This window comes from Pyrus communis, chromosome 14 (assembly GCF_963583255.1).
Source record: "Pyrus communis chromosome 14, drPyrComm1.1, whole genome shotgun sequence".
NCBI lineage: Eukaryota > Viridiplantae > Streptophyta > Magnoliopsida > Rosales > Rosaceae > Pyrus > Pyrus communis.
In genome coordinates, this window is record NC_084816.1 from 4,406,805 (window position 1) to 4,429,513 (window position 22,709).

A 22,709-nucleotide genomic window follows, 5' to 3' on the forward strand; every position below is an offset into this window, starting at 1 on the left:
TACAAAGGCCCCACAAAAAGGTGTATAAAAAATATTTAAAAAAAAAAGTAGTGTCACGAATCCTTCCCGACATATCTATATACTAAATACTTTTGCTTGTGCCCTTAAGATTTAAGGGGCCCCGGGGGTCGGGAGGACAATCTTGAAGAGCAATGGAAAGAAACGTCTTACTCACCAAGTGGGAAATGTTAGTACAAGAAATAGACCAATGAAAAGTTTCTTGACACTAACAAGAACAAGTTCAACAAAATTTCCTATACAGGTAGTAAGAGTGTTTCCATCCTACATCTCTCAAACAGCCAAGCAAAAAAGAATTTGATACTGTAAATTAAAAAGAATTTCTATAAACGTCACCATAAACCCGCAGCAAACAAAGATGTTGTACTGGCTCAACCCTTCACCGAAAACGAATTGCCTTCAGCCTGACAGAAGAGTTCCCGACATACTAGTTTCAACCAGTAGGAGTTGTTAGAGCGCTCGTAAAACCTCAATCCGCGTCAAAATTTAGTAAGAGGGGCCCATTTGCGGCATTCCAAATGGTGGCATTGGCGGCATCCCCATCCCTCCCATTGGCGGCATTGGTGGTGGAGCATAACCTCCCATTCCCGGTGGTGCAGGCAAGGCAGGCAGCAACTGAGCATACATATTCTGCAGATCCAAAAAAACAATCGTCTTTCAAACGAATTATACATTTCTTGAAGACAGAAAATTTAAAAGAAAGGCTCTCGATGACACAAGGATAAAGCAAAACAGAAATACCTGCTGAGCAACCAATTCCTTCTCCTCTTTCGCTTTGGCTTTCACCTCGTTTTGAGCTTCGATTTTGTCTTTAATAAGTTCATCAACCTTTCCTGTGTACTCTCGAATAAACTAGAGAGAAAGAGAAGGTTGGGTAAATGAGGAACAATTAAAGGTAACCGATGGACAAAAAACAACAGCAATAAAAGCATTACCTGCAGGAGGTATGGTAAGGCAAAATCAATTATATTGTTCATCCACGCAAGCTCGAGAGCAACATCTGGCCGGATCATATCATAACAAACAAATAGGCATGCAGCAAAACACTCTTTCTTTCCCTGCATATACATTACAGAAGAATATGATTACAAAACCACATAAAAAACAATACTTCACAAAGAGAAAGGGAAAGAAGCATGGACTGAACTGCCTTCTTTAGTTCATGAGGTGGAAAGAGGGAAAGAAATAAGTGTGTATGTTTGAGCAGATAAATCCTTGCTTTATTTGGTATACATGAGCACTCCTTAACTAGTGCATAGAAAGAACACAGACCTGCTCAATGAAATAGATAAGCAGTTCCTCCGAAAGTTCATGATCACCAGACTGCGAGCATGTCTCCATGCAATCTTTGTAATGATTGTCTTTCTTTGACAATGCAATGGATTGCTTCCATCTACCCGCTTTCTTGTAAATGTATGCAGCGACACGTCTCATCTCCAGAAGCTCATGTTTCTCAAGCTGCTCATTTGCATCAATAACAAATAATAAGTACAAGCCTCGATCAAAGACTTCCCATGTATGAGAAACTTCAACCTCACCTTTTGAGCAAGGCCGATCTGATCAAAGCTGTCGTGCAAATCTATTGATTCACGAAGCCTGTCATAGTCTTCCTCCTCTATGTATATTTCATTTAGAGCTTCATTTACAGCAGTTACATTGTTGCTCTGAACTGCAATCATGTATGGCTTTATGAGGCGGATGTGACCAGCCTGAAACTCAAAGGGATTGAAAATGTAAGCACAAAAGAACTCTTTCCAAACCCTGCCAGAAGAGAAATTTGGCAGCAGAGACCAGTATAAATAACATCATGAGAGAGAAGCAAACCTTTCTCATTATATCCACCACTCTGGTGTGGTCGACACGAAGTGCAATCACATTAAGAACATCATTAATAACTTCAGGATGTTCTTCTAAGTAGAAGTGCACAGCCCTATAGTAGAGTTCAACACTTGCAACTTTGACAATAACATCCTTGAATTGCATGTGGTCCCATGCTTCTGGGGAGTGGTTCATTATGGTAGTTGCAGCATTATCAAACTCATCATATTGGATATATAAGTATGTTAATTCTTTCCAGTGCTGCTGTTCATCGCAAGCTCGTATAAGCTTGGGAATGTTGAGACGGGTAGAGAACAGTTTAATGTGTTCCATAAGCTTCTCAGGACGGTATCTTGCATATAAAACTCCTAATTCCGTAAAGATGCCCATATGTGCACGCTCCAACCCTAGCCCGCTCTCCATGAGACTAATGAGCTCGTTAAAGCATCCCCTGTTCTGGTAATACTCACAGACCTCTTCCAAATCATCCACCTAAAAATAAAACATGCAGAAGTAAGGAATAATCAAAAGTATAAACGACCAACCAATTAATTGTGTCCAATGGTGCTTACAATCTGCAGTGCTTACAACTTAACAAAAACTTATTCAAAGAATACACCTCCCATTTTGGGAAACATCTTAATAAACAAAAGCAGCAGATAAAACTTTGGAAGACATGCAAAATTAGCATACATAGAAAATAGTAAATGCTACCTGAATGATGATGTTAAGTCCACAAATCTGAGCTAAGCGGAATTCCTCAGCATCAACGCATGCAAAGCAAACAAACTTCCAAGTTTTTGAGCTGTTAGCTTTCCGAGCTGCATCAACGGCACCTTGAAACTGATTTAGCTTCACAAGAGTGCATGCTAGTTTACCCCAGTTAGAAATGAATGCAAATATGATCTTGGCTGCTTCATATAGGGCCTCATCAAACAAGCGATCCCCAACATTTTGGAGATTGGCAACATTTGGCATAAGAATGAATTCTTCAATATCACCAAGCCGATCAATCTTAGCATATGCATAAATAAGTTCACTGTCGACCTTCGGCTCCTTGGTCTTCTGCCTAACCATCAGAAGGTACCTTACCAAGTCATGATATACATCTGCATCCTCAGAAGCACGTATGACATCCAAAAAGTGGGTGGCATCATCTGCACGGATGAATGATTCGATGGCATCACTCACTAATCCCTCTCGCAATTGAGCCTTGGCCACCTGGCTCCAAACAGCATCTTCTTCAACCCGGAATGCAAACTCTACAGCTCGGTCAATGCTCTGAATGTTATCCAACAGGACATTCACAGCATCAACATTCAAATTGAACTTCTTGAAGATTGCAAATGCTTCTTCATACAATTGAGCTTCTACAGCCATTACTCCAACTGCGGGTCCATCAAAGTTGTCTAATCTATTGATATAGTCCATGACTCTGGATGGATCAGCTTTGATGGCAGTCAGAATCAACAGATTCTGCAGATTGAAGTTCCCACTAAAAGCAGAATTTTGCAGCACTATCTTTTCAAGAAGTTCAATCAACTCGTGTGGAAGGTCTGCAGTCATAAATGCTTTAACAGTTGCCGAAACTTGCTCAGGACTCTTGCTTTCAGGCAAGGCAGTAGATACAACTTGATCAATTAGTTGCCTTTTATATTCATTTTCAGGATCAAGGACCTTAGCCCAGAGGTCATCATCCATTCTTTCCACGACATATCTGACATACATAAATCAAGTAAATAGCATAAGAGAGCTACATACAATCATGATCCAATACATCTAACTGCCAAACAGAAACACACAAACCTGGCCTGGAGTTTGAACAAGGAATTTTTATTTGTAACATTAATGAGCTCATCGTCACATTGCCCTCTACGGTATGCAACAACAGCAAGGGTAGGATCCCTTTTCTCACAATATTTACCCACAACGCGAGAATCATAGTATGGGTTAGTTGTGAGAAAATGCTCAGGATTGTTGCCACTATCTATGATGATTTTACCCAGAGCATTGTGGACATGTACATCTTGGCTTCCCTCACTCACAAGATGCTCCAAAAATTGAGTGAGCAAGCGAAGACGATTCCTGCAAATAGTAATCACAGAAACAATAAGCAACTAATGTGAGTGATGAAGGGAAAACGGGGTCATAAAGAGATCACTACACCTCTTTTCACATTCCTCGACAAGGGGCTCAACCGGTAGAAGAGAACGAACTGATAGAATAAGACCTTTAATGAAATCTTCAGGACATTCATCATCCAGTAGCTGCCCTACAACTAAAGGAGCATTTCCTGGATTGACCTATCAAGCCAAATAAGATCTATAACGGTCGATGCTCAATTTGAATAATAACATTGACAAAGCATAAGAAATTTAACAGGAAACCCGCAATTGGAAAGAAAGAAAAAAGTTGATATAAAGCCTCCAAGTACAAATACCTTTTGGACATAACCTTCAATGTAACGAAGCATATTGTTCATATACAGATAATGGGTGAGATCTGGAACAAAGCCAAAACGATCACAGACATTAATTAGAGGACGTGCATCTGGAAGCTTTGCTTCCATTAAAAAGTTCTTAGCCTTTTCAGGGTCATAAAAATTTGATTCCCGTGTCACACGCTCCACCTCCTTAATCTGTCCAGTTTTTGCAGCTGCTTCAATGTACTTGAAATGAATATCAGGATCCTCGCTGTTCAGAAATGATGAATAAATGAAAGGGACAAAGGAAAAAGAATCCCACAAAACTTGCGGAGCAAATGAATGTCATCTATAAACTTCTCTTCCACTTAAAGAAACTGATACCTGGAGCTCAAATATGCGCCTAGGAAGAAGTACAGCCCCTCATAGGACTTGAACTGCTCAAACAATTTTATACACTTATCTACACCTAATTGCTCGCAATACTCTTTGGCAGTCTGTACAATAATGATCAGGTAAGCCCCAACTTTATAAACGATGAAAGAGCAATAACTGGTAAAATTTATATATATGTAAAAGCACTTTACCTGTACAATAATCTGAAGATTGCCCCTAAGATTGACCAGCAGAAGATCTTTCATGCACTCAAGAGCCCATTCTACAGAAAGAGTTCCAAAGAACTCAACAAGAGCCTAAAATACACATTGTAGTTAGATATATACTATTCCACATATGATCAAGTTATAAGGACATCTAAGTGCCAACCTGAGGGTCAATTGCATGTGTGTTCACAATGACACGTTTGATATCAGGCAACTCAGTGTAGTGCTGCACATTAGACATACTATTAGTCAGGAAACAAATTATCATTTTTAAATGAATATTTATCAGAATCCAAGAACTACTATACCTGTAGGGCACGCAAATACAAACCAGCTTTTTCACAAAGTTGACCAATGCGTGGGCGATCATAATGGCTGAACATACCATTGGCCAATATAGCATCCGCAACATTTGGAAAAGTCACAAGATTGATTTCCAAAACCTAAACGAAACATAATATGGAGTAGATATGTGAAGATACCAACTCTAGTTGTACTTTTAGTTTTGTTTTTGAGAGAGAGAGAGAGAAAAAAAAAATGAAAAAAGAAGAAGACAAGGTAGGGGAAAAGAAACCAAAGTTTAGAGAAAGGGATTATGAACCTTTGTCTGAAGGAATCCATGCTCAGGTAGATTCGGCTTCAGCACATCCAACAAAAAGGCTGTTGCTTCACGGATCAAGTTCCTCTGAAAAATAAGAGAAAATACACAGATAAGAAGTCCCAAAACTCATACTCTTCAGAAAAACAACAAAATGAAGAACATATTCCAACCAAAAAATTGTTGACACAACACAAAAGCATGTATTCAATTCAAACCTGAAGGAACAGATCGGTGATGGTATTGTAGTCAATGGGGCAACCTCCCTCCATTTGAGACATCATTAGAGCAAAATTAACAGCCCCCTGCCATCGAGATGGTTGAAGTTGTTTCAATGTCAGACAATTTAGCTCAACTTGTAAGAAGAGCAAAGTATATAGTTACAAAACCGTTGTAAAGAGAAAAGTGCCTCAAACTTTCAAGATAAATGCATGTACCTGGGGATCTGCCCGCAAAATTGTTTGGAGAAGGAACAAATAATCAGGTGTATATCCAACCTGACAATTTAAAAATCATAATAAGATAAAAATCCAGTAAGAGCCACGGCCCATGTTATTTATAATCATAATACCAAAACTGACACAATAACAGTTTTCAGCAAAGATAATATTGCTGTTCAAAATGAGAGAATTTGAACAATTGTATGTCATTAAGATAGTTCAAAGAAAAGTAAAGTTGTGTAACCTGCTTTGAGTATATCAAAATCTTGTCAAATTCCCTTCTCTCAGCAAATGCTGCAACAACTTTGGGCGTTGCTCGAGCTTTGATGTATATTTTCAAAGCAAGGTCATTATCCACTGTCTGCATTGTATATATGTTTCATAATATTAGTATGACAGTATAACTCGGAAGAAAATCAAACGGCAGCAAACTCAACAACGCCATTGTTGAGTAAAAGTTGAAGAGCTGTCTAACATGATTCTCTCCTTTCTCTTTTTAGGTTAGCTAAGATTTGTTTCAGACCTTCACAAGATCTCCAAGCTCTTCACTACATTCTAGCTTGTCCTCTGCTAGCCAATTCTCCAAAAGATTCTTTTTGTTCTGATTTACAACTAAACGTGACAGTTCTAATGATTCATAAGCATTGAGTTTTCCTTTAGTTAAAAGAGTTCCAAAATACTGCAATAGAGGTGGGGTTTGCCCAGCTTGCACAGGAACACTCTGCAAAGAATAATTAACGTGTGTAAGTTAGATCCTGATACAAAGATTACATACTATATAGTCTTGTAAAGGAAGCACAATGTATACAAGATCATCTAAAGGTGACACTGAGAAGCACAAAACTATGAAGAATATATATGTATATAAAGTTTATAAACTGACACATGAATAAAATATCAGAATGCTATACCTGAAATTTAGCAACAGTATCAGGAGTACGGAGTATTCCCATTGGAGATTCTGCGGCAAGCTCTGCAGCCTCCTTATACTTTGTTTGAGAAAACAATTCTTGGAACCGCTGGACAACCTGAGCACGACAACCATATATTGTAGTTTCAAGACGTCACCAAAGTACAAACAGAAAACAATTGTGCCAGTGTGAATATAAGGATGATCCAGTTTCTACATATCACTACATACCAGCATAAGAGGGAAAGACACGCACCATAAAAAAAAAAAACACCCACACTATCATTATATACTGATTTCCTTCTTCAACACCGCAAGAAGTATTGACAACAACTAAGATAAACGTGCCAATTTCAGAAAGTTATGACAAAAACCAACTGCAATCATTACCAGGTCCTCAGCACCAGGAAGGTTTCCTCTTTTCGCAAGACTCACTGCAAGCCCCAAATTGTTTAACTGCAAAATCCCCAAACAATAAATTAAAGACCCAACACTTACTTTTCTCCAGTAGTCACAAGCACAAAACGATTCAAAAGCATACCTGACCACTAACAAATGGTACAATTGTTTGTTCATTTATAGTGGCAAGTAAGACCTGGCCTCGCCTATTGATTGCATAAAACCCCCCAACAGTTGAAGCTTCAGCTGTCAAAAATATAGGATCTGGACTGATTCGATTTCTATAAACTGCAGTTGCTGTCTCTAGGTCATATACAAATAAAAGTCCAAGCTTTGTGATAACATATATCAACCCATACTTTTCCGATATCTGAAATCAAGAAGAGAAAAAAAAAGAATGTAGTTTGATTGATAGGTAAAATATATGGGATAAATCAAAGTAATAACAGCCAAAAGTAAGACCTGCATTGATACTGGAAAGTCGTCAGCAAAATCTGGAGGAAAGAATAAATCTGCTTGCTTCTTAGTATATGATGGTTTTCCTGATGACAATTCACAGTAAATTAGTTCCAGAAATGAATCCTAAATCAGAGTAAAGCATGTCACAGATGCATAAGACTACAAAAGGATTATGACAGAGAATATATTGAAAAGCTAGCCAACAATAAATGTTAGATCTGTGTGATGTGCTTTAATATATTCTCATATATTTTAAAAGGAATCCAGTGAAGAAGCAGTGTACCTGGCTGGGCACCAAGCTCAATTACATGCATCTTTGATGAAACCTGTCCAGCATTGGAGGACTTTGAGGCAAAACAAATAAGAATTGAAGGATGCTCATTCCCTGGAACCTGCATGTAACGGAAAAGTTAGTAAGGATTAAATATAGCACAGTAGTAAACTGCATATCTTTAAGCCAAGAGAAACTGAGAAAGAAATATGGCACCGCACTTTAAATGTGGCAAACGATGCAGCATGTGCTTCAAGAGCCTGACTACGATTCTGTTCCACAGAAAAAAGTTGCATATTTCCTTTGACAAGTTGTGGCCTCTGCAATCATTTTGGCAGACGAAATATGTTAACTGTTAAAGATGTCATTAAATCTGGTAAACCATAATTAGTTCCAGTCGTTAAATTATAATGAAATAAAAGTAAATCAATAAAATGACAAAAATCTTCGTTTCCATAAAATAATCACATACCCCAAGTATTAGTAAAAACAAAAAGGATAAAATGCTGAAGTATAATGAGTGCAACTAGAACATCTTCTCTAATCCCGGCTCCCATGAATTGAAAAGAGCTCAACATTTTGACCACTCTTCTAAATCTTTTTAGCAACTTCACAACAAAGTAAAAATTAAAAAGAAAATAGCAATAATGGATCATGTCCAAACATATTAACCATCTAATGAAAAAATTATTTTCATACAGTAATGTACAATTATAGAGGCACCAGTTCACACACCAAATTTTGAGAATTCGTCGACAGGATTACAGAAAGACAAAAGCAATACAAAGGCAAAAATGGGAAACAAGATAATCACTCACCTCTGCTGAACCAGGAGCAATTCCAATTAAGACCAACCACTTTTCCAAAGGATCACAACGGTAGTTGATTATTTGATTGTTTGCCAAATTAGCTGTCCGCTCAAAGACCTTTGTAGGCTCGGAATCACCTAAAAGTAATATATATATATAAAACATGTGCAAAAAATAAAAGAATAAAAAAGCTCATGTGGAAAGATGAGATGATGAGAAGAAAACAAAATAAAAGAAACCAGATTCAAGGATATATAAAGACGACTTACCTTCAATTAACCAATGATATACTGAGGTTTGAGTGACCAGACCTAGCATCTTTGGAGTGATCCACTTCCAAAAGACAACCTACAAAGAACAAAACAATGAGCAAACAGAAACATTAGGATTAAAACCAGTTACCAAATCAAATCCATAATAAAAGATTTTAAACGTTCACAAGATCACATTCAACGTTGTGAATGCCAAAAAAGGGCAAGATCATCACCTGCTCAGGCATTTGATGTGATTTCATCTTTGCTTTCATTTCGATGTTAAATATTTGTAAATGGTCCTGAGTAGTTCCTTGGACTTGAGCTACACATTAAATTCAGCCGTCGATCAGCGAGGCAATCACCACAACAAATAATTAAGAAAATAAATTAAACAACTCAGCACAAACAGTGTCAGTTTGAATTCCACAGAAATAAATTTCACATAATCCTTCATATATGCAGCAACCAATCATTTCTGACAATCAACAAATGGTGCACGTGAATAGCAATGACACGGTTCTGACAATCAACAATACTTTCAAGCTGAAATTGCATTACTACACATTGGAATTGCATCGATACATTGATTTCAAGTATTCAAATTTTACCTTTTAGAGCAAGAATTCTGGAATTGGGATTCATCAAAGCCGAGTCGGCGGTAATGGGTCGACGCAACGGCTGCATGGGCATGTTCATATCGATGATAACGACGCTATTCTGCGGTGATGTCTCCCTAACACAAATGTACTTATCCGATTCCATAGTCACATGCGTAAACGTAATGAATTGGGGATTGATCCCAATACTAGGCAACTGAAAAACCACACAAAATACAAATCAACAATCACATTATCGCACTCGATCACTCAAACACAATGCCAAAAATCCAACAACAAAAAAATACAGAAAATTGCACAAATAATACATAATTCGCAAATGGGTCACTGGGAAACAGAGTGAAAATGCAGTTTTCTAAAGGATCTGGATCGATCCGATGAAGCATTGGATCAAATGAGGAAACCCCAGAAACGGTTCGATGAAATTAGGATCGAGATGAAGGTGGCATTACCGTGAGGGCCTCTTTCATGGTCATGGGGGCGTTAGCGGCGGCCATGGTGCCTGGGTCGGGGCTTCGATAGGAGGACCCGATAAGCAGAGAAGAATGTGGCACAGCAGAAGCTTCTGTTTGTGGATTTGCAGGGGGGGGGGAAGAGAGAGAGAGAGAGAGAGAGTGTGTGTGTGTGGATCTTGTAGTATGGGAATGTATACAGAAGAGGAGGAGCTATAGTTTGCGTTTTTTGTCGCGCAAAATTTGTGAATCGATTGCCGAGTGGGGTTGTACGTTCTGAACGTGATGGTTTTAGTCGAATGCACTTGTCAACGTACAAGGATTGCACGTAAGTTGAAGCATTTTGATAAAAGAGCAGAAATATTTCTAATTTTAGAAGTCACCATGCGTTTTTTATGAATTTGGATCCTCCCGCGACACCACCGTTTAGATTTTAAGAACTAGGAAATTTGAACCGTTCAATAGAGAGAAAGAGAGATTCGGATCCTTGATTGTGTGAGATGGCTAGCATAATGAGTTCATAAAAACTGTTGAATCCAATTTGAGTGATACAGATTTTCTGTTTCATGAGCTCCAGACAGTGAGATCCAAATATAATCTATACATAATCCGTAGAATAATGTGTACTTATCACATTGTGTAACAATTTTATCTTGTTGTATGTTTGTTTTATGCATAATAGTTTAGAAATCTTAAACACTTCGTAGCTAAGAAACCCCACAAAAGGTTTTTTTTTTTTTTCTGTTCCTTAAGTAATTTTGTCAATCCATAAAAAGTTGTAAGGGATATTACTGTTTTAATTACTAACAAAGCGAGAAAAAAGAGTTTAAACTCGAGACATAATAAATTGAAAATGATGTCTTATTTATCAACAAATTGAGAAGTTTTGAAAAATAAAACGTAGCCATAAAGTAAAAACAATAATGTAAGTTAGACTAGTTAACCTGAGTAACCAATTCACTTTTTTGGCTCGAATTAGAGTAGCGTTTCCCAAAGAGTAGTTTAAAATGTTGCAAATTTGTTTGTTTGGTTGTTTTTTTTTTTTTTTTTTTTTTTTTGAAAAATTAAAAATATCAATGGGGAGTTGGGCATTTTACATGCCGATTGGTTTATTGTATGGGCTTGGCTAGTAAAATAACTTAACCGATATGTGGGCACCCTTATCAGTTTAAGCTCGGGGTGGCCTTCTACTACCTCATTGGGCTAATTGTTCTTTTCCTACTTTTCTATCGCCTTTCAATTATGTTTCATTTGCAGATGACACTTTACTATATTGACAAAAAGTAATAATATCTATGTATTTTAATGCAAGTTTGATCCCAATTGATCCTCCTCTCCTCCTTAACATTCAACACTTTAACCCACAAACGTAATCGCTTCTTAAAAAATATATATATATATATATATATATATTTCATCTTCAAAAGAAACAAACATAATTGTCATATTAGTCCACCATAGAGATCAAAACTTGAAACGAACTCTAAGCTTTATATCCATTGCGTCTCGAGCGTTTGGAGGGCAGTTTTCAAGGGCATCTCAGATTTTCAAAAGACAACACCCAGCTCTTACATGAAGAATTTTTGAGTTTAGGAATCAATTGACCCACATTGCCCCAATGTGGATTCCCCTGGCATATATCAACGCTAAATTAAGGACAAAAGAAAGTGTCAAGATCGTTTCCATTAGATTGTAGTGTTTGTTTGTTGGTGAATTATCAAATGCAATTATACTCAATTTGTTGCATTAGTTTAGTGTTTGGTAGAGAGTCAAGGAACATTCATGAGAAACTTTTTCATGACCAATTAAACGATCAACCTCCATAACCCACCAAATATCTCATATGTCAACAAACAGTTATAGTCCCTATCGAATTGTTTAAGAAACCACGTGGTTTGTTTGCAAATTGCAGTGCATAATCTTCTCATTTCCCCACTTGTTTCTTCTTCGCCAGGCCTACTTCCATCCATAATTTTGATATTTTAGCAAAACAAACTGCACTCGCACTAGTCCACAAGAAATAAATTACGATGAAATATAACCATTTTTTAGGTCATAACAACGAATTAGTTACGAATGCGCATTGATATCTCTTATTTACCAGTAAGGATGATATATTTAACGCAATACTTTATATTTCTGATTCATTTAATGAAATGCGTCAAATTTTTGATTCGTTTAACATAATAAGTTTAACAACGATTAGACTTTGTTCAATCATCACATGCATATCTCCATGCCAAGATAATGAAACATAAACAATATAACAAATAAATAGAATTCGTAATTTATTCTTGAATATCCGAATAAAATATAAAAATAATAATAATAATTTGCTTCCGCACAAATTACACAAGCTTTGACGTGACGTTTTTCCAACTCGTACCCTTTCCACCGCCAAATATCCCCTTTTCGAACCGCTGGCGCCAACCGTGCACCACCCACTGTAGTTAACACCTCGCTCCACTGAACCACCGCCACTTAAGTTATCTAATTCCAATTCTACCCCTACACAATTACAATATTCCTCACTCGTCCCTTCTTCCTCACAAGAGTTCGCGCTACCTGAATATTCCCTCACCACCGTCCATCCGTCCGATTCCCAATTCGCCCCTGCCTCCGTCGCCAATTTACTAATCCGGTTCCTGGCAGAAAGCTCATACTCCTGCTCGTCCTCTTCATAGACGTCGTCGTTTTGATCACCGAACTCGGAGTTAACCCAGTCGAGCACGGACCGTGGCGACGAATCGGCGACTGCATTAAGCGACGCGGAAGCCAGAAATGGGTGCTGCAGCAGCTGATCGCAGCTCCACCGCTCCTTCGGGTCCCTACTCAGACACTTGCTGAGAAAATCGCGGCCCGTTTCGGACAACTGGGTCGGGAAACGGGGCAATTCACCCGACAACCCGATCCGAGCCAGCGTCTCCATCCCGCGATCCTCCCAAGCGGGCCTTCCGGTCACCATCTCGATAATCGTGCAGCCCAACGACCATATGTCGGACTCCGGCCCCTGATATTCCCCGTTAATGACCTCCGACGCCATCCAAAGCGGACTTCCTCGCGGCGTGATCCTACTCGTCCACATGTCATCCGACGAGACAATCGCCGACCCGAAATCGGCGAGCTTGGCTTGGTTAATCGCGGGGCCCACCAGGACATTTCTCCCCTTGACGTCGCAGTGGACAATGCCCTTGGAGTGAACGTGCTTCAGCGCCGAAACGACGCACCAAACGCGGGACCGCAGCGTCGTTTCGTCCACGTCGGCGTCCACCGCGGTGCCACCTGGCAACAACTCCAAGTGGAGATTACGAAACGACGTCGCAGATTCGCACGAAACGTCGTCGCGGAGGTAACTCACGACGTGCGGCGAGGAGAGTGACCGGAGAATTCGAATTTCGTTCTCCAGCGCCTCCAGCTGGCCGGGAAGACACGCGGCTTGATCGACCGACTTGACGGCGAAGACATGACCGTCCGATTTGCTGACCCCGATGCTGACGGTGCCGAACGACCCTCTTCCTATGCATTTTCCTCGTACCCAAGAAACCGTGTCGTGAGAATGTTGAGTGTTTGAGTTCATTTTTCCCATGTCGGAATTTTTTTTGCGTGTTTTCGATTTGGGTCCAACCGGGTATTTATATGTGCGGGAGATCCAACCGAAAGTTCGTATATACCTTTTTATTTTTTATTTTTTAATTTATCGGAAAAGATATAAGGAGAATTTTTTTTTGTGAGGGTGACATGGAAATTGCAAAAGGATAAACAGGGGAAAGGGCGCGTGTGTGATGACGTCAGTGAGGCATCTCTGCCCCTTGGTTTGTGTTTACGTAGGGAATGGATGGTGGGGTGGTGGAAAGATACTTGGTTTGGGAGGTCTATCCTTATCCAAGTAACCGAACTTGTGTTTCGATCTTGGACCGTCGATTTGGCACCTCTTCACTTGTCCAAGTGTTTAAGGTCCAATTGTATAGGTCGTATGTGGATGTCTCGAAGCTAATTCATTTGGTGAAATTTGATCATGAAGTTTTGTCGGTTACCAATCATAGTTAATATTGTAATTATGTTTGACTCTCGTTTAAAAGTTGCAAGTGAGGTTCACATACACAAGCAATATAAGTATGTGAAATGATATATTTTATCATGTTCAAATCTTGAAGCGAAATTTTTGTTAGAAATTTAATTTTGGTTAAAATCGTACATAACACTCGTAAACATGAGCAACGTAAGCAGATGAAATGATATATTTTATAATCTGTCAGAACATTATGTGCAATCTTGGAGCTTAACCTTGTCAAAAATTTCATTTTGATTAAAAGATGACGTGTGCTATGACATCCATTTGACCAAAAGATGACGTGTGCTATGACACCAGTATTTAATTTCGGCATGTGGTTGTCACTTGTCATGGGTTACTAGTTACCAATCTTTGCCGCCAACTTACTTTTGTTTTTGTGAAGGAAAAAGAAAATAGAAAAATAGAGTGCAGGATGATGGGGTGGTAGAAGGCATTGTGGTTGGGTGGGCAACAAGATCTGGACCCTTTGATTCGTTGACTTAAACTATATTCTCACGGTCTTGCTGTCGCTCCTCCATTGGATACTAAATATTTAACTACTAATACTTTATTTTTGGTGAGTCTGCATGAATGCTGATGCGGACGTGACACTCTGTATTACGATTAATTAAATAATTCGTTATTTTGTGAATATTAGAGAGGTGGAAAAATTGGTTGCCAAATATATTTGGAGCGGTGGGAGCTCTACACATCATGTAGAGGGGAAAAAGATAGGGATCATAGAGATCCCGAGATCTTATCCGTTCATCGTACATCGCGCGGTCAAAAATTATTTTAAAATTAAATATAAATAGTACCTAACGAAAACTGATCGCACGATATATAATGAACAGGTGAGATCACGTAATCCCTAGGATTCTTAGAAAAATGATCATCATTTTTCATGTAGAGGCACAACAGCTTTTAGTTGGTGGGCCTGCCTTGTGGTGACATGGCGGGAAAGGGTAGGTCCACGTTGGCGGGAGAGCTTTGGATGGCGCCAAGGGAGGGAGATGCTTGTGGGTGGCTGTTTTTTTTGGCAAGTGAGAAAAGAAGGTGAGTGAGGAGTCTGGCGACGACGTGTCGTTGTTGCAGTCCATGTAAAATAAAATATTTTGGATTAAAATAATGTGAAATTGGTGGAGGTGAGTGACAAATTGGCATCAAAACCAGCTATCCATATCAAATCGTATCTTGTGAAACGGATGAGGGGAAGGGAACCCATAACATGAAATATCAAACACATTTTGTGGCTTCTGGCACTTTCACATGTTTTCTCTTCCTAACTAGTTGGCAAAAGCAGTTCGGGGACTACTATATCTATTAAAAATTGAAGAAAAATGACTTGTTGACATTAAAGTTTGTATCGAACGAGACTAAGATTGCAGTAATTAATTTCGCTTCTTTATATGTAAGTAGGATCAACCTATCATAACAAGGTTCCTTTCTCTCTTCAAAGAGTTTTATTACTTGAAAGTTTGCAGTTCAATTGATTAACAACATTTTTCTCATGTAAATAAGTTAGATCGTCTCTTTTTCTTTCATTATCGGTTTTGAGATTTATTCACGATTCAAATTTTGCAACATGTGTTTTGTTTTACCTGACACGTCGTCATTAATCTTCAGCATAAAAAATATTATTAATTAACAACGATCTATATATATGACTGTATGCAAGATTCTCTTTCCGCCGCTGTATATGTAAGGGGAGCATGAGGGCCAAAATGGTGGGCAAGAATAAAGAAGAAAGCAATTGACAGGTATAGTGAAGCTTCAAAAACCGAGTAATGGAACAACGAAGATGTCTCCGTACGGAGTTGGATGTTAACTTTTCTTTGGGAATTTAGATTTAACTTAATGATGAAGTAGCAAGAAGTTTCGAGAGCCATCTTTTTTGTGCCACACGTGACATGTCAAAAGCTAATATCTTTAATCTCCTCTTAAGTTTCGGTTATGGGTTTTCGGCCACGTGTACTAGATCAAAGTTTTTTTTTTAGTGGAAAAATAGACCAAAGTTTGCTTCAATGTAAAGGTTGGTAGAAGCTTTTAAGCAAAGAGAAGGAGGTGTCCCTAAATTGGATTACATAGGCTAATGTGCATGATATCTACTTAATTGTCACGTAAAAAAGTTTGTCACTCAGGATTAGCAAATTAAGTAGGTAAAATTAAATTTTATTATTTTTCATTTATAATATCCAATTTCACGGTTTTAACATTGAATTTTGGTGTGATGCTAGAGAGATCATTTTTTTGTAGATTACATGGTGTGGAAGTTGATAGTTAGACTTCTTCTTTCGATGATTAAAAAAAGACATCAACCGTCACTTTATGTGATTTACAAAAGATTATCTAAAAATTTGATCTCCTTAAAATTTTCACTAGTTTTATCATCTTCGTCTACATGAAATATTGTACTAATAAAAAGATGTGAAACCCGATCTGACTATTCATGGGACTATAGATAACATTTGTCTATTTTAAGAGAGTAGACAAAATTTGCAAACTCAATTGGCTATACCACTAGAGTTAATTTTTGTCTGCGAAATAGATTTGCCTACCAAAATGCCTATAACACTATAGATGCTTTAAAAAGGCAAAGCAAACACCAAAAGATTGGGTAAGAATGTAAAGGTAAGTAGATAAACTTCAATTTGGGAGATACCTTAAACGGAAAGATAAACATGCATGAGTCAATACCATTGTCCTTTTCGCTTAATTATATATACCTATGTGTAAAATTTCTCAAAAGTGTCCAACCAAAACCATACATGCACCTCCTTGTACATTGAATTGAAATATTAACCTATGGTTTTCATTTATATAAATGTTTTAAACCCCTTATTTGCTTAGTTATTAATTAAGGGTCATTCTCTGGAAAAAAAAAAAATCAAATTCGCGATCATTTGTAATTCATATGTGTTGAAAAAAAACAACAGTTTTGATAACAATTAAGATGAGCATGATAGACCGTACATTGAATACCAAACACTTTTTGATTTGATTGATTGTTTTTTTAACATATTATCTTCATTGATACCTAGCAAAGAAGGAATAATTTTGATTGTGGCGTGTGTATGGTAAAAATTCGTTAATTATGACATGGCACACGAGGAGATACACCTCAGAAGTGCACCTAAGTAATGTTTTACAAGAAAAAAATCGGGGGAGCTGTAAGATAATAAGCATTTTCTACACCCTCGTTATCCTTCAGTAGTGTAGCTCCGTTATTGTAGAATTATAGAATGTATTTAATAAAATTAATTGTCGAAAAGCTAAAAAACTCCAATTACCTTTGAAACCATAGTTTGTTAAACTTAAGTATTCTACAACTCAAACACTCTTTTTTTTTCTTATAACTACACGACATTTCGATTTTACAATTTTTCGAACAAAAAAAAGTCAGTAATTTTGAATGCTCATATATCTCTTGTCTGCGACGAGTCTTATTGAAAGAAACCTGCTCCGGTAGAACGGTATATAGGTGTTAGTTTTCCCTCGCTATTACTCAAACAAAAATGAAATGTATGCTTGTGTATTAGTCCATAGATCAAAACCTCGGTCGCAAAACAAATTCATTTTCTTTATGTACCCACTTATGAGGATCATGAATTCCAAGCGGATCATTAATTTATGATGAAGATGATAGACTTCAAGAGAATGATTCAGAGTTAGATAGGTTTAGTATAAAAGGTGACCCTTTCGTTCCGCCTAGAAGAAAGTACCCGGGCAAGCGGCCGAGACCCTCATAGGTATTATTTAGAATTTTAAACTTTATTATTTAAGATTATACAGTCTAGCTATTATAGTGTAACTGGAAGTGTTACGTATTAATTATAGCCTATGATTAATTATATAATTGTAATAGAAAAACGTGGGTTTGTTTTTTAAATTGTTGATTGAGTGGTTTATAAGTTGATATACTAGGTTTAGTTTAAGTTTGTTCCGACGGTTCTAAACTACGTCGTAGAAGATGAAGACAAAAGAACAAACGTTGATCGGAGGGCCGACAATCCAACATGCATGAACCCAAAAACGATTACATCTTTTGCGGCTGACAGGCAATCCTCAACTCTTCCTCTTCTTTGGTCATTTGATATTGTCGTCTTTACATTTGTGTGGACTGAACTTGACACCCTCCACAATTAAATAGAGACCGAGTGTTGCTAGAGTTATGTCATAACATTCCTCAAAGATCCAAATAAACGTTTTAAAGACATGAACTAAATATTATAGGGTTAATTGTACTTATGCCCCCTTAATTATATCTTGTGTCTCATTTTATTATTCAAAATTCAAATGAACTCAGTTTGTGTGGTTCGTAAGGCGAGACATTTTGTTAACTATAAAACTTTTTCATTACAATTGATGATGTGACACATATACGAAGTGTATTTTCTTCATTACCACAACATAGATGAACCAATGAATGATTCCCACGTAGATCAAGAAACCAGAGTAAGTCAGTTTCAGACTTTCAGATGAAAAAATAAGAGACAGATTATAGTTCAGATATCATCGAAATATAATTAAGCCTTAATTAGGTGAGATTATGTGAGTGGCGAGTGCTTAGAGTTCATGCATTAGTTTCCTTTCTAGATCTGAAGTAAGTACATGACAAGATCTGGCTGTACAAGAGCCATATACAACTCATGTAATTAGGCGTTGTTGGGTGAATTTGATTGATAAATTAGACATGATGTTTGATACAACAACATAACATGGTGATTAGTACCAGTGACAGTAGTACTGAAAAGTCCAAAGGCAGCCAACCTGGGATTTTTCTAGGAGAGGGTACACCATAAATGATTGAGAACATGCGATGTGGGTGGACTCAAAGCCATTTGGTCGGACTCATGTGCTGTTGTTATCACAGAGATCCACTTCGAGCCTTAGTGTTCGGAGTCCAAAGATTTGACAATTCAGATTACTTAAATTGAAGCCGACGATCCTCATTAACTCATTATGCTGGCCCACCTCATACAAATCAAAGGCTTCGATCTCTTTTTCAAACAAACCAAAGGCTTGAATTTCATTATCCTTGGGCTCCGGATACTAAAGTTCAGGGAGTATCAAAATTCCTATTTTTTAGGTCAGTTTTAGGGCAAAGGGGGTCCTATTAACAACGGATCATGTTTGTTTGTCTGTTCCTCGTGTTATCCCATTGGTTTATTTGGTTGTTAGTTATTTGATTAAGATAATTAGGCACATATATTATGCAACATACCGAAGGTAACTCACAACGTGCGGCGAGGAGAGCGACCAGACGGTGCCGATGCTGACGGTGCCGAACGACCCTCTTCCTATGTATTTTCCTCGTACCCAAGAAACCGTGTCGTGAGAATGTTGAGAGTTTGAGTTCATTGTTCCCATGTCGGAATTTCTTTGCGTGTTTTCTTTTGTGTTTTCGATTTGGGTCCAACCGGGTATTTATATGTGAGGGAGATCCAAACGAAAGTTCGTATAGACCTTTTTTATTTTTTAATTTGTGGGAAAAGATAAAAGCACAATTTTTTTGTGAGGGTGACATGGAAATTGCAAATGGATAAAGGGGAAAGGCGCGTGTGTGATGACGTCAGTGAGGCATCTTTGCCCCCTTTGGTTTGTGTTTGCATAGGGAACGGATAGTGGGGTGGGGGAAGGAAAAGGATCCGGCGGGGGTGGGAGAAGGAAAATGATCCTCGTCGGATTTTTTTCTTAGGATCTTAGAGATTCTGTAATTTTGTCCATTCATCGTACATCGTGCAGTCAGAAATCATTTAAGATTCAAATATAAATAATACCTAACGATTTACAATGAATGAACACGATTGCATGATTTTTAGAAAAAAGATCCGGCGAGGATCCTTTTCCGTGGGCGAAGATACTTGGGTTGGGAGGTTTATCCTTATCCAAATGACCGAATTTGTGTTCAGATCTTGGATCGTCGTTTTGGCACCTTTTCGGTTGTCCAAGTGATTAAGGTCCAATTGTATAGGTCGTATGTGGATGTCTCAAAGCTAATTCATGTGGTGAAATTTGATCATGAAGTGGTGTCGGTAACCCAACATATTTAAGTTGTAAATTTTGCTTGACTTTCGTTTAAAAGTTGAATGTGAGGTTCACACGAGCTATATAAGTAGGTGAAATGATATATTTTATCAAGTATCAGAATATTCTGTTCAAATTTTGGAGCGAAACTTTGTCAGAAATTTGATTCTGATTAAAATTGTACATAACACTCACAAACATGAACAACATAAGTAGGTGAAATGAAATATTTCATAATCAATCGGAACATTATGTCAAAAATTTCATTTTGATTAAAATTAGTGATAGATCTGCTTATAAAAATTGATGTTATGCATTTTAACGTTTTCGTGGAGTTACAAATTATTGGTTGACAACGTAAGGAAGTGTATCATTCTTAAGACATCCATATGACCAAAAGATGACGTGTGCTATGACACCAATATTCAATTTCGACATGTGGCTGTCATGGGTTACTACTTACCACGCCTTGCCGCCAACTTACTTTCGTTTTTGTGAAGGAAAAAGAAAATAGAAAAATAGAGTGCAGGATGATGGGGTGGTAGAAGGCATTGTGGTTGGGTGGGCAACAAGATCTGGACCCTTTGATTCGTTGACTTAAACTATCTTCTCACGGTCTTGCTGTTGCTCCTCCATTGGATATTAAATATTAAACTACTAATACTTTATTTTTGGTGAGGGTGGGCGGGTCATCAAGTACATCTATCTTTACCTATTAACCATTTTCTAAATGCTGTAGTAGATTCTAAAGAGATCCCACATCCTCGTGAATTTATCTTGAATCAAGATCTTTTGGCTTAATTTTATCCCAGGTTTGCTAAGGGAGCAACCCCATTTTTAACCTTTAATTGGTCAAAATATGCGGAATTTCTTACTTTTCGTGGAGGATTAGATTCCATAACTGGGGATCTATGGCTAACCGATATTGCACACCATCATTTAGCTATTGCAATTCTTTTCCTAATAGCGGGTCACATGTATAGGACCAACTGGGCATTGGTCATGTTATAAAAGAGATTTTAGAGGCTCATAAAGATCCATTTACAGGCCAGGGCCATAAAGGCCTATATGAGGGGAAAAAGATAGGAATCATAGTATTCCTGTGATCTTATCCGTTCATCGTACATCGTGCGGTTAAAAATTATTTTAAAATTAAATATAAATAGTACTTAACGAAAATTAACCGCACAATATACAATGAATGAATGAGATCACAAAATTCCTAGAAAAATGATCCTATCCTTTTCCATGTAGAGGCACAACAACTTTTAGTTGGTGGACCTGCTTGTGGTGACGTGGCGGGAAAGGGTAGGTCCACGTTGGCGGGAGAGCTTTGGACGGCGCCAAGGGAGGGAGATGCTTGTGGGTGGCTGTTTTTTTTTGGCAAGTGAGAAAAGAAGATGAGTGAGGAGTCTAGCGACGACGTGTCGTTGTTGCAATCCATGTAAAATAAAATATTTTGGATTAAAATAATGTGAAATTGATTGTGGTGAGTGACAAATTGGCATCAAAACCAGCTATCCGTATCAAATCGGATCTTGTGAAGAGGATGAGGAGAAGGGAACCCATAACATGAAATATCAAACAAATTTTGTGGCTTCTGGCACTTTCACATGTTTTCTCTTCCTAACTAGTTGGCAAAAGCAGTTTGGGACTATTATATCTATTAAAAATTAAGGAAAAATGGCTTGTTGACATTAAAGTTCGTATCGAACGAAACTAAGATTGCAGCAATCAGTTTCGCTTCTTTCTGTGTAAGTAGGATCGATCCATCATAACAATGTTACTTTTCTCTCTTCAAAGAGTTTTATAAGTTGAAAGTTTGCAATTCAATTGATTAACAACATTTTTCTCATGTAAATAAGTTAGATCATCTCTTCTTCTTTCATTATCGGTTTTTAGATTTATTCGCGATTCAAATTTTGCAACACGTGTTTTGTTTTAACCGACACGTCGTCATTCATCCTCGACATGAAAAATATTGTTAGTTAACGATGATTTATATCTCTGACTATATGTAAGATTCTCTCTCTCACTGCATATGAAAGGAGAGCATGAGGGCCAAAATAGTAGGAAAGAATAAAGAACTTAGAAATTGACAGGTATAGGGAAGCTTCAAAAACCAAGTAATGGAACAACGAAGAAGTCTGCGTACGGAGTTGGGTGTTAACTTTTCTTTGGGAATTTAGATTAACTTAATGATGAAGAGATGCAACAAGGAGCAAGAAATTTCGAGAGCCATCTTTTTTTGTGTCACATGTGACATGTCAAAAGCTAATATCATTAAGTTAATCTCCTCTTACATTTAGGTTTATGGGTTTTCGGCCACGTGTTCTAGACCAAAGTTTGGTTCAATGTAAAAGTTGGTACAAGCTTTTAAGCAAAGGAGAAGGAGGTGTCCCTAATTGTAAGGACAATTAAAAGCAGGAAAAATTGGATTAGAAAGGCTAACGTGCATGGTATCTACTTAATTGTCTCGTAAAAAAGTTTGTCACTCGGATCAGCAAACTAAGTAGGTAAAATTAAGTTTTATATTTTTCATTTATAACATCAACTTTCATG

The 22,709-nt window shown here is 37.8% G+C and overlaps 2 protein-coding genes across 2 annotated transcripts; both read right to left on the reverse strand.

Annotated features, from left to right (window-relative positions):
* Positions 1–201: 201 nt before the first annotated feature.
* LOC137716009 (clathrin heavy chain 2-like) lies at positions 202–10,230 on the reverse strand. The gene is made up of 30 exons (XM_068455399.1): positions 10,070–10,230; positions 9,609–9,813; positions 9,234–9,322; positions 9,016–9,094; positions 8,756–8,883; positions 8,159–8,257; positions 7,950–8,058; positions 7,670–7,749; positions 7,350–7,577; positions 7,199–7,264; positions 6,810–6,926; positions 6,422–6,619; positions 6,143–6,259; positions 5,896–5,955; positions 5,677–5,763; positions 5,462–5,545; positions 5,169–5,303; positions 5,024–5,086; positions 4,846–4,950; positions 4,643–4,755; positions 4,277–4,529; positions 4,003–4,139; positions 3,643–3,921; positions 2,551–3,553; positions 1,843–2,328; positions 1,557–1,727; positions 1,291–1,476; positions 954–1,076; positions 760–870; positions 202–648 (listed from the first exon to the last, which is right to left on the reverse strand). Exons 1-30 carry the CDS (start codon positions 10,112–10,114, stop codon positions 505–507), a joined length of 5,100 nt encoding a protein of 1,699 aa, XP_068311500.1. The 5' UTR covers positions 10,115–10,230; the 3' UTR covers positions 202–504.
* Positions 10,231–12,230: 2,000 nt separating this feature from the next.
* On the reverse strand, positions 12,231–13,678 carry LOC137715821 (mitogen-activated protein kinase kinase kinase 18-like). The gene has a single exon (XM_068455167.1). The coding sequence runs from the start codon at positions 13,653–13,655 to the stop codon at positions 12,231–12,233; it is 1,425 nt and encodes a 474-aa protein (XP_068311268.1). The 5' UTR covers positions 13,656–13,678.
* Positions 13,679–22,709: the final 9,031 nt, after the last annotated feature.

Excerpts from the sequence above, each read along its gene's own strand:
- LOC137715821 (XM_068455167.1), bottom strand. The coding sequence starts at position 13,655 with ATGGGAAAAATGAACTCAAACACTCAACATTCTCACGACACGGTTTCT.
- LOC137716009 (XM_068455399.1), bottom strand. The coding sequence starts at position 10,114 with ATGGCCGCCGCTAACGCCCCCATGACCATGAAAGAGGCCCTCACG. Across the intron at positions 7,750-7,949 it reads TGAGCTTGGTGCCCAGCCAG|GAAAACCATCATATACTAAG; the intron begins GTACACTGCTTC and ends AATTGTCATCAG. Across the intron at positions 1,077-1,290 it reads TTATCTATTTCATTGAGCAG|GGAAAGAAAGAGTGTTTTGC; the intron begins GTCTGTGTTCTT and ends ATGTATATGCAG.